At 30.9% G+C, this 12654-nt stretch overlaps 1 protein-coding gene across 11 annotated transcripts; it reads left to right on the forward strand.

Moving 5' to 3' along the window:
- Window positions 1-2490: 2490 nt before the first annotated feature.
- On the forward strand, window positions 2491-11662 carry LOC101513982 (uncharacterized). 11 transcript variants are annotated; one of them, XR_012161879.1, is made up of 12 exons: window positions 2491-2704; window positions 2783-2827; window positions 2938-3036; window positions 3123-3233; window positions 4024-4198; window positions 4311-4367; window positions 4468-4604; window positions 4739-4798; window positions 4883-4960; window positions 5624-5719; window positions 6338-6410; window positions 11461-11662. XR_012161879.1 is itself a non-coding variant. In XM_027331680.2 (12 exons), the coding sequence occupies exons 1-11, from the start codon at window positions 2633-2635 to the stop codon at window positions 6387-6389; spliced, it is 960 nt and encodes a 319-aa protein (XP_027187481.1). In that variant the 5' UTR covers window positions 2492-2632; the 3' UTR covers window positions 6390-6410; window positions 11461-11658. The 11 variants fall into 11 exon arrangements, 8 of the variants coding, with proteins under 8 accessions (XP_073221079.1, XP_027187482.1, XP_073221078.1 ...); XR_012161878.1 differs by lacking the exon at window positions 11461-11662 and adding an exon at window positions 6507-9007; XR_012161880.1 differs by lacking the exon at window positions 11461-11662 and adding an exon at window positions 6859-9007.
- Window positions 11663-12654: the final 992 nt, after the last annotated feature.

Raw genomic sequence — 12654 nt, forward strand, 5'->3', positions numbered from 1 at the left:
CACAAAAATTTAAATTTTTTTAACAAATAATAATTAAATATAAATTTTTAAATATAAATAACACAAAAATCAAAATAATGATAATTCGAACTTTAAAATTACTTTTTTAAACTTTTTTTTAAAGACTTATATTATAACACATAAAATATATCTATTAAATTTGATAGTACTGCGATAGAATTTCTATTTAATTTGATTTTATAAAGACTAAATTTGATGACATAAAATATTATTAAAATTAAAAATAAAAAATAAATTCTAAAAACTAAAACAAAATCTTAAAATTTTATACGAATTAAAAATATATTTAACTCTTTATTTAATATATCATGTAATTTTATATCAAGAAAGTTTTGGCCCAAAGGGCAGTTTCAAAATTCACGTGGATGTTGGGTGTTTTTAATTTAAGAACGATTAATCAACGGGTTATTGTTGCAGGTTACAGGAAAGAGGACATTGTTGTCTCTGCTACTAAAGCCCAAGCATTTGGTGTTAGATAGGTTCTTCAAATGGCGAAGCAGCTATACCATATAAACCATTGGTTGTTAAATAGGCACTATCTATAGTGGGTTCTCATTGGAAGTTTTGTCTAGATAATCTAGCAAATGGATGAAACAGTATAAATACACTGTAGAACTACGTGGCAATGAAAAGAAGCACGAAATTACCGGAGTTCGATCCCAGCTACTATGTACTAATTTCTGGACAAATGATATTAGTTAGTATATATTAAAGGAAGAGAAAAGTTCCTTCCACAAAATACACAAAGTCAACTAATTGATGTTACTTAGGTAAGATTAATTTGTGTGGTTCACTTAAGGGACTCATTTATAAAAACAAAATTAAGAAGAAAATAATTGGTGTTATTAAAATGTGATGTAGTATGTAGAGACCATTCAAGAAACTCAAAATAAAATATTTAAGAGATAATGTAATAGAGATATACATTAAGTGACATAGTTTAATGGAGACTTAAGGTAAACTGCAGTCTACACTAAGTCTCCAACATTTAATATTATAGAGAGATAATAAATTAAATTGCACTATTGTAATGTTACATTATTCATTAACATTTTAATTGAAACAAATTTTACTGTTGAATTGAAACTTTATATCATATAGATTATTCATGTAAAATTTTGTACAAATCTAAAATTATTTCATTGATGATTGAGATTCATAAAAATTAACGACTTTTAATAAAAACCTATAAAGAGTATAAAAATTAGAATTTTATTTTTCGTCTCATCAAAGATTGAAAAGGAGAATAAGAAAGTATCAAGAGGTCATGATCGGGAACGAAGAAGGTAAAAATCATCTCCCATCCCATTGCCATGCATATGTGTAACACATGTGAATGATTCACACTTTACCTAAGAGGTTAAGCGAGAATTATGCTGCAAATTGAACTTAGTTTTGCAACTCATTTATATTTTGTGTAAGATATAAAGTCTCAAAATACAAAATCAAGGATTCAAACCACTTTTTCTTCTAAAAAAGAACGATGCTAATTACTAGACCTGGACCCTCTATTGCAACACAAAAAAAATAGTGAAGCTCACCACTTGCACACTTGAAGAAAAGCAGTTGAATTACCAGCCATTTCTCATCTTCAATAGTACACTACTACAAGTCTACAATACACCAAAGAACAAAATTTGACCAGCTTTGAGTTAGGTGGCACTTGGCAGCTGTCCTGCAAACGCATTTGAGGAGCACTAAGGATAGGTGAATAGCAGATGTGATGTGACTTAATTGTTTAACTTTTATTGGTTTTTTTCAAATAAAATAAAATTTATCAGTCTTAATTGTTGTTGTTATTACAATGCAATGTGATTGCATCGCTGCCGCCATCATTTCCAATATGTTTTGCTCTATTGTTTTTAAGCAAAAGACTTGGTGGCTAGTACGTGAACAAAAGGATGTCACACCCTCGTTTCAGCACTTTGGTTGCGGCAGAAACATGTCCTTAACACACATGGAGGCCAATTTACTAAGATTAGGATCCATTATTCATTTGAGGTAATAGTAAAAAAAGAAAGCAAATTAAGGAAGAAGGGAAACTAAAATCGAGAAACAAATATGGATAAATTACTTCGATACGTATGAAAAAAATTATCTTTCTAAAGGTTTATATAATTGCAGTAACTCTAATAACAATTTTTCATTCATAACGATATTTAAGAATTATTATGTTTAAATTTTCATCTATAGAGAAAGAATAATAAACTAGTTTATATTATTTTAATTTTTACAATTTGAACATCATAAAAAAAAAATGAATTATATCAATGAATTTTTTTTAGAAAAAATATTTTAAAACATAAAAGAATAATAAGAATGAATAAAATAGATAGAGATGTTTTTGTTAAAATGATGATATAATTTTAATTTTTAGTTTGATTTTCAAAATCAGACAAATCCTTCAATTTCTAAAATTGACAACAACTAAGCTGGTAAACCTCCAAGTCAAGCTCATTTATTTATTTCTACCCATCAACAAAAAACCCTCCTTGTTCTCCTTGTACTCAACCCGTAACATGTGCCATAAAACGTCGTCGTTTGGAAGCATTTTCCTAGACTATAAAACGCTGCTGCATTTGAAATTCAAATTAAAAAAAGAAAAAACAGAATGGAATTACACAAGTTTTCGAAGTTCAAGCTCCAACTACAATCTCTCATAACTGAAGTTCGAGATCTCAGGGTAACGATTTTCCTCTCCCACGCCAATTTCCATTTCCATTTTCTCCGTTTCTTCTTCGATTAACTTTAACTCTTTCAGGACAGGGAACGCTCCTCCACCGAACAACACCGTCATCTAATCCAGGTTTTCGATTCTCTCTCACTATTTCCACCGGTTATTGTTCAATTAGGTTTTCAATTTTTGTCTTGTATCGCTTTTTTCATTTGATTCGGTTTTGTGATTTTTGAGAATAGAAGCACACGCGGAACGAGGAAGAGTGTAGCAGAAAGATACATGAATTGCAGTGCGAATTGGTTTCTATTAAAGAAGAGAGACAGAAATTGGAGATAAAGGTTTGGGGAATTTATTATTTATGCGATGTTGAAGTGTTTTTTGAAAGAAAAAAAGGAATAATTGATTTTTGTTTGTAATAATGCAGGTGAATTACTTACAGAATGATAATGTGTTGCTTGAAAATAAACAGAAAGAGTTGAAGGGAACACTGAATAGCTTACTTCAGTCAAGGGAAAACTTTGTGACTGCTTATGAGGTTATTGTGTGTGATTGGCTTTTTTAATTGTTGCTGTTAATTCTTATGTTATTGCATAATTGTATAACGCGACTTCTAGGGTGTTCCCTTTATTATTAGTTCCACAATAGATAGTGATTTTACATTTGATATTCTTTGGGCTAAATTGAAATTTACATTACTTGTTACACAAGTTGCCAATTTCTTATCATAACTATTCACAATTTTTTATATTATAATACACCTGTTATACTTACGGAAACACGGGTCTCTTTTTTTACAAAGATTGTGTTATAGGCTTCCTATTGTACTATATTGTAGTAAGCAAATGGAAAGGGATAATGTCAAACTAATAAAGTATGAGAGGAAGAGTGGGTTCTTTTAACCCCTCTCATTTTAAGATATTTAATTACCTTATGTGGTTCAATTTGGCTTACAAACAAAGTGTGCCTGAATTTGAGCCTAGCTGAAATACATGAGGGAATTTTTTGCTATCTTTTTTAGATAGCTATGTAAAGAAATCAGAGTATGCCATTTTATTAAAAGAAAGTTGTTTACATTCCAATTAGCTATTATTTTCATCTAATCCACATGTTTGAGCATAACGAAACTTTCTGTCTTGGTGGGCGCGTAGGGAGCAAAAGCAGAGTTGGTAGGTTTAAACCCCAAAATTTGGGATTAGGATTTTTGATGATGTTGTGGATATCGCTAAAACAATGAGGAATCATACTTTATAGTAAACCTTTTTTTTAACTCCTGATTATGGACTGCCATTGATTGTGTATTTGAGTTAAAAAAATGGGTTATGCAGGAATCTACTTCTCATATGAAACGTTCAATTGAAACCAAGGATAGGATGCTTGGTGTCCTCTCAGAGAAGATAAATTCTCATCTGCTATTATTTGATTCTATAGAGAAGGAGGTGTTTTATATCAAGCAAATTTTGGATAAAGTCCAGAACATGGTCAAAGATAAAGAAGAAGTTGGTAGGTTGTTTTTCAACTGACACTGATTCGAAACATGCACATTTGTAGATATTCTTACCAACCACAGAAGTTTCATTGCATTTTCAGTTATTTTTACCCTTCCTTTATTCAGTGATCAGCTTTAAAAACAAAATGGATCAGGTCTCTGCGTTCGAAAAAGAATTTGTTGGTAATTTAGAAAACTCTCTATTCTATCCTACGCTTAAGAATATGTTAGTGATACATCCATCTTAGCTTTATAAACTGACAAACCTTCCATTTTTTTCTAGAACATATCAATGACCTAAGAAGTAATCTGGAAAATAAAGAGGCCGAGTCAAGAAGAAAAGATAGAGTCATCTCAGATCTTGAAGCAAAGCTTGATGAAGCAAAACTTAGCAATAATAACCAAGTTCAAATAGAAGATATATCCATAACAACATGGAATAGATATTTTTTCGTTGACAAAAACAGCATGGGATAGTTATCTGTATCAAATACCAAAAAATTAATTTGCACTTTCGTAAATTATTTTTTAATTTGTTTCTTAACTAGTGCCACCTTCAGAAAACTTTATTTGCAAAGGATACAGAGATACATAATCTAATTTCAAACAAAGAGGTACAATATTCAACTTGTTCATTATGTTTTTTAATTCTGATTAGAAATCTCATTATTTTCTGACTTTTTTAAAACAATCCATAGGCTTTACATTATGAAGTTGGAAGCTTAAGACTCATCTTACAGAGGTTTCAGGGCACTATTACTAATATGAATGAAGAGGTATATGAAATTTATCTTCATCTTATTCACGATTTGAAGTATTTGATTTTCAATATTTAATTTTTAACTTTTGATTGTTGGGCTTTTTTTGTCCTTCTCTTTTTTGAACTTGATCTATGTATTATTAATTTCAAAGATGTATAAGGACAATAAGGAATACTCCCTCCAGTCCTTTTTATAAGAAATAATTGAGTGTATTGTTTTTCCTAATTATCAGAAACACAAACCCACTTTCAAGTGTATTAATTGCTAAGTTCCTTTTATACCTTCCTTTTGTTGTCATTTTCCATGTAAGTGAATATATTGGTCTTGAATGAACTTAATACTGTAACGTGGGTATTTTTGGAATAACTTGAAACTTCCTTTGATCACAGTGATTTAAATGCTTTACATTGGTCTTAGTTAATTGGTTATTTGTTTCTTGGAATACTTTTCTGCCCTGGAAGCACATTGTTCCACAATTTTGTTCACTCGGCACATTGTTTTAGAGATACACTAGTGCTTGTGTTTGAATGAAATGTTTCATCTGCTTTGTAAATTGGGGATGCCTGCATAGTCGTGTAATTAATATTTTAGTTTTTCTGTACAATTCTTTGCCACCATTCCTTCTTGTTTGTTCTCAATATGAAGGAGCATATTTTAGTTTGTATTCGTATATTTCAGTACAAAGGTTATTCTATTCCAGGACAAAAGGTTGTTCTTGTCAATTTTGCAACATAAAGAAGCAAGTGCAGCAGATATGAAGATAGCAAATATTAGGTAAAACTAATTTAACTCTGAAATGTATGTTTGAATTTATAGGCTTATTCAGACATGTCTTTTCTTGGTTGGTGCTTAAGGTCATTCCTGTTCATTTTTGGTTTCATTTTATCCTCTATCAACATGTTTTTAGCCAAATTGCAAAACTTGAAACCAAAAAACAGAGACTTTAAAACTGAAAATTGGATAGGAGAATTAACGTATTCCATAAAAAACATAATCCTTATAAACCAATATTTTGTACCTATAACTCATACTAATTCATGATGAGATATGAACGAAGTCTACCTGATGAGAAATCCATAGTGTTTCAATGAGGGAGAGAATACACATGGGCAGCATCTTTATAACGTCGTAGCCTAATAACCTTATTGCAGATGGACCACTTCAGTTTCGGCTAATTAAATAATGACTCTAAACAGTTAAATGTTTAATGTGCGGCTCACTTTAATAAAGATATAAGTATAAATTTCCAACAACTCCTTTATTCTTATGGATATAAATGGTACCTGGTAATGAGCGATGAAAATATATATTCGGTTGCCCTTCATTTCTAGTCTTATAGATAAATAATTCAATCATTTCATTCATATTGAAATAGTAATGACTCTTTCCTAGGAAGGAAGACATTGTTCAAAACATTGAAGAGAAGTCTCAAGAACCTACTTGATTGTTTTATTACAAGGCAGAGGTTTGTAGAGTCTTTGAATTCTGTTTTTAAATACTTAAATCATAGTAATTTGACCCGATTATACCGACAACAACTGATATTGTTTATGATTATTAGCTATATGAGAAAGAGAAACAATAACTTTGAACCATGGCAGTCAAAATTGGGACAGCACATTTTTCCTGGAGATGTTTTCTTATTCTTTTGTCTTAGATTTCATTGTTAGCAATTGATTGGTACACCTAGTCCACAAATAACCAAAGAAGCACAAAATTTACAATTTTCGGCAATTGATCTTTGTGAATGGAAATTCTTAGTTTAGTTGTATATGTTCCTCAAAAGTTTTCAACAAAAAAGGAAAATACATTTGTTTGCTTATTTTTGCAAAGTGAGTTTGGTTTCCTAGAGTGGTTCTAAGACAGAAAAAAATGAACAGCATTCATATGCTGAAAATCTTTAGTCAATGCAGATTTAAGAAGAAATCTAGGAGAAGCTATTAGGTAACAATAAAGGTTGAGGTTAGCTTACTAGTGCAAAAGGTCCTCCCTTTAGTGAGGAAGTTTGGATTGGTAGTTACTATTGTAACTATTATCTGTATCTTGTGATTGAGGAAAGGAAAAGATAAATATTGGATTGGAATTGCCCTAATAGTTTCGGCCCACGACTTTGATTGTTTATGTAGTTGTGCTAGTTTTAAGTTGTGTTTGGGAAATGTCCCTACACATGCTGATCAATTTGATTGTACTCTTGGTTTCTCTATCAATTGAATGGAGTATTTTACTGTAAAAAAATGATTAGACGATCATGGGGATAAGAACTTTTGCTTGAGATAAATTTAAGATATGAAAGGTTTGAAATCTATGAACAGGTAAACTATGTACAGTCATAGCTTCACAGGCACTCACCATTCTATTTAAATATGGCTGGGGACATTTGATTTTTGAAAAGAACTTTTAACATATTTCCAGCTTATTTTCGTCAGCGAACTACTTTAGACAAAAAGTCAGTCTCTATTTTCAAGGCAGGTGTTGTATTATATGCATTTGTTTAGTTGAATACTAAAAATTTTTGGGGGCTGACGATGGAACTTTTGAGACCAAATGTGTTGATAGAATGATTCACTGGCTATATGCCTTTTATTCTTTTGGCTTGCTTCAATTCTTCTTTGGCAGCTTACATCCAATCACATCTCTGATGACTTACAGAAAGGTATGCATTGTTTTGCTTTATTTATGCTGCCACTGGCTGTGTAAATTGATGGAAATTGGTAGATGTGCTCATAAATTATTTTAATTTTGTATACTTCAAACTATTATTCATCCATTTGCCCAGATGTCGTACTGTATACTTTAGTGCATTATATTGTTATGAAACAAGTTTTGATGATTGGTTATATAAGTAGGTAATTTACACTGATCAACATTGTTACTTGAACATCCTACTTTGATTACTTTGGATATTTAGCTGTAGGGAGCAAAATGTACATACATATGTCCTAGTTTGGGAACTTTAAAAAGTCTCCACAGACATCGGTTAGGTGATGGATTTGAATTGTAGATGTAGCAATAGAAAATAGTAATAGCCCACATATGTGCTTGGGAACTTGCTTTGCTGTTATGGTTGAGTTTTAAAAAATTGTTATTTACAGAATGTTAATCTATCTACATACATAATGACTTCAATAGTTCGCTTGACCGTAACACCTCTCTTACACTAAGTTCCTGTAAAACCCAAACTCCACTACTACAAACAACCATGATCGTCCTTTTCTCATTTCCATAGCCATGAGAAACAACCACCTAATAACCCATAACTCATAACCCCCATTAACTAATCTTCAATCGCCAGAAGCATCCTCAAACAACCTAGAACCATAGCCAACACCTCTTCGCTATGAATCCAATTCCTACCGCACTCTTGCAGTCACGAAAACTTTAACCTACCGTCGACCTAACTACATCTCGCACCATAAAGGCAATACCTTAGACACCAAAACTCAATGCATCAGAATCGTTCTTCCTCACCTCACCAAAACACTTCTTCACCATAGAACCACTGCGTCTATCTTCTTATGCACCATAGTCTTCGTTGGTATTAGGATCACACCCACCTCCCAAACTTGTGCATACATTACCCACTGTTGTGTCTATTGTCATGTTGCCACCGTCCAAATCACTGACCAACCACAACCAAATAAGTCACGTCATTATTGATGTCTTCCCTCCTTTTTCCCGTAAGCCAGCAACCATTGTTGATTGATTGTCGAAATTGGATTCATTGCAGTCAGTGAATTGCTGTAGTCGCACAATCAGACAATCAATGATTGTCTGGTTTTGATCGGACGGGTCTTGAAGAATGCTAATTTTTATTTTTATTGTATAATTTGAAACATTGAGCTTAGATTTGGACCATCCGATCTTTATTTTTATTGTATAATTTGAAACATTTGATCGAATGATCATTGATGTCTGAGTGTGTTAATGAAGGGACCCTTGATTGGACCAGGTTCCTCCTTTTCTGTTTCGTTTGCAAAGCATCAACATTCTATTAGTGGTTTTCGTTTCTATTCTACCACCATTTTTATATATGAATGAAAAAAATGTTATTTGGTGTGGCTATTGTGATGCGTGATCCGACGTATTGACAAAATAATTGTTTGTATAGTGTTTTTGTGACTCATTTTCAATGATTTTGTGTGGATCAATTGAGAAATAAGTTGATGTGCTTAGAAGTTCTATTATCCGTACAGATGCCCTGGAATTGAGCAATGTTAGAATCACATGCACACATCTATGGTCGAATCTGATAATGTTCAAATGACAAAGTGTTATGGGCCTTAGGTTAATTGATCAAACATTATATTGAATGGGTTTGTAGTACACTAGTTCAATATGTAGCGTGAATCTTGTTCAATCTAACCCTATTGTTTTTACTTTAGGTAATCTTCTATAACCCTTCTTTGTTAGGCTTATTCCACGCTCGAGTTCAATTGTTTTGGGTCCGAGTCCAATTCTAAACAGTTACCTCCTAAATCCATATACACATCTTTATTAACGATGTTTGCATGCCATGAGACTGAAATATATGTAGGCGCTCTAGACATTTAATATACGCTCCAGCTCCCCAATACATGTTAATTTTTCTATTGTATTGATGTTCATTTTGTTTATAGTTTCTATTCAATTGCTGCCATGAATGGACATACTGCAGAACACATTCAAACTATTATTTGTAGATATTCAAGGGATGAGATATTTACTTTGTTGTGAGTATATAAGATTCGAGTCTTTTAGGGTGGTTTTTAAACTCATTTTTTGCAATGTTCTTCGTTGCTAGAAGCCAAAATAACTCATGCGGAAATATATTAAACCAAAGCACTAGTAGAATCTAAGCAAGAGTGAAAAGAAAAATTCAATGGGTGTATTAAGCACAGATACAAACACAACACCTACATTAAATTTATTGGAAAATACTAATGAATGCTTTAAGGCATTGATTCAGAAAATAAATATAGTAGTAAAAAAATAAAAAATAAATATAGAATATTAGAGTTTGTGTAACATCCCTATTTAGTATAAATAATTTGTAGTAATTTTTATGTTTTACATGTTAGTATTAATAATAATAATAATAATAATAATAATAATAATAATAATAATAATAATAATAATGATAATGGGGAAAATAGTAAAGTAAAATAAGTAAAACAATTTAAAATAAACGAAAAAGAAAAAGAGTGAGAGAAAGAAGAAGAGAAGGAGAAAAGAAGAAGAAAAGAGAAAACACCCAGAAACACTGACAACCCAAGAAAAGATAAAGGAAAAGTGCATGTTGTTGGAAGTCTATGTAGAAAGGGTTTAGGGTACAATCATTTTCTCCCTTCCTTTGGAAATAAGAGGTGGGTTTCCATTTTCCTATCTCTCATTCATGCACGTATGAAACAATGTGTTCCATAGGTTAGGGATTTGGGGTTTAAGAGTTTGAAACGAAGAAAAATGATTTTTATTTTATTTTTGGTTGGATTTAGGGATTTTGAAATAGATTAGTGTAGAATTGAGTAAATTGGAATTTTTGTTGCTGTTTTGTGTGTGTTCATTACTGATTTACTCATGATTTGTAGCATTATTGTTGCAAAGAATTGTTAGGAAAATTAGTGTGATAGAAGGAATGTTATTAACTTGAATTTCGTAAGACATATGTGTGATGTTTTGGTCATAACTTTTTCTATAGACATCCGTTTTGAATGATTTTTAGTTTTCTGGAAACTAGACTCAATTATCTTCAAATTGAGTACAAAATTCGTGATGATTGATTATTGATTTTGAAAAATGGATTACAAGCTGGACCAGAGTTATTGTTTCTGTGTTGTTTTCTGTCATTGTGTCTTATTTTAATAAACTGCAAGAATTGGGACTAAATAAAAAAATAAAATAAAATTTTATCTATAAAGTAGACATCATAAGCTTTCCAAAGAGTACTCATTCACTCAATTCTGATATTTGTAAGTTTCTGTCAAATGACTCTAAAGTTAAACTCTGTTTTTGGAAAAATTCACCTTAAACATTTTTCTAAAATTTTATTTTACATTGTGTGATTTGTATGATATAATTGACCTAATAGCTTATGTTATCATAATAATTTTCAAGGTTGAGTGTATGGTAGTCTTTAATATATGTATTAATAGATGATGTTATATTTGTGTGTATATGTGTATGGATTGTTATATATAATTCCTATATATTTGATTAAAGTGAGAAGTATAAGATTCATCCTAGCTAGATGAATTCTTCGTCTATATACGACGGAAGCGAGGGGTAAGCGAGGGTAAGTGGGGCACCACTTACAGACGTAATTATGTCCAATCTTACCAAAATAAAGTTACTAACAAGAAGAGCGCATTAGTAATACTCACGTCTAATGACTTGAATATTTAGAAAGAGTCAAAACTTTACATTGAAGAGAAACTCAAGAAATAAGTATAGTCCCAAATTAGGATGCTAATTGATTTAATTTCATTTATTGGGACCCACTAAGATATAATCTCATCCAATTTTATTCAAATGTGTTATAGGTAAAAAGGCTTATATCACATGTTGAAGAAATGACGCGTATCAGTTTACATTATAGTCTGCTTATAATTTTATGGGGAATTATTTTGAACCATGGATGTGTTATGTACTCCATATTTCTATGTTTTTCTTTGAATGATTAGTATGTGTATGAATACATTTTCATGACTTTGTGTCGGGATTGTATTAATCATCTCTTTTGTCGAATTATGTTAATGCTCAAGTTATATTCTAGACAATTAACTTATAGTATTACAGTTTGAAAATGATATAGTCAACTTTTTAGAATTTTAAATTTTGTTTTATCAATACAAAATTTTTATTTTTGATTTTCTTAAATTGTTAGTATGATTAATTTCTTTATCAATAAAGCTCTAATTATTTTACACGTTTTTCTCCAAACAATAATAAATATTTCATGTGACACGCAAACTAAAATCTTAAAGAATAAACTGGTAAAATAATACTTCATCTAAAATAATCTAAATAAAATCATATTTAAAAATTCTATATATCTAATATAATTCTGATAGAATATCAAATAAAATTATATTAAAAAAATTTATATATCTAATATAATTCAAATAGAATATCAGTATAATAAATTTAATGCTATAAAAAAAATTAGGGTTTAGAAATTTTAATTTTATGCAATTATGGAATAGTTGCAGCCGTGTAGTTGGCCATAAGTGACTGTCTAATCAAAATGAAACGATCCATAAAAAAATATAGTTTGGAGTTTAGAAAAAAAATAAAAATGACTGATTTTGAGTTTTGGACTGTGTGATCTCTATCAGACGATGAGGGATCTGTGACTATATGACTGCAGACACTTATGGACTTCACTAAAACCCGATCCTATATTTAGAAACACGAGATATAGTAGCATACTGTTTTCAATCATGATCCATCATTGACTATATAGGCTATTATTCACCACCATGTACTTCATCACTCGATACATTGGTAATGGTGAGGAGATACTAACAACGAATGGAATGGGACGTTGGATCTCGAATTTAATTTGGTCAGAGAGTCTGATAAAATAAAGCAGTGGCCAGATGGTCATCGACCATAAATGAATGGTGGTCATAGAAACTCTCGGAAACTGAATAAGTCACCCTTTAAACACGGGAAATATTTGACCTTATTCTTTTAATCTCATATACTTTTTTAATAACTTTTTCTTTTTAATT

The sequence above is a fragment of the Cicer arietinum genome, chromosome 2 (genome assembly GCF_000331145.2).
Source record: "Cicer arietinum cultivar CDC Frontier isolate Library 1 chromosome 2, Cicar.CDCFrontier_v2.0, whole genome shotgun sequence".
In the NCBI taxonomy this organism is placed as follows: Eukaryota; Viridiplantae; Streptophyta; class Magnoliopsida; order Fabales; family Fabaceae; genus Cicer; species Cicer arietinum.

Coding starts and splice junctions, on each gene's coding strand:
- LOC101513982 (XM_027331680.2), top strand. CDS start 2,633: ATGGAATTACACAAGTTTTCGAAGTTCAAGCTCCAACTACAATCTCTC. Junction 2,705..2,782: donor CTGAAGTTCGAGATCTCAGG/GTAACGATTTTC, acceptor TAACTCTTTCAG/GACAGGGAACGCTCCTCCAC. Junction 4,799..4,882: donor ATCTAATTTCAAACAAAGAG/GTACAATATTCA, acceptor AACAATCCATAG/GCTTTACATTATGAAGTTGG.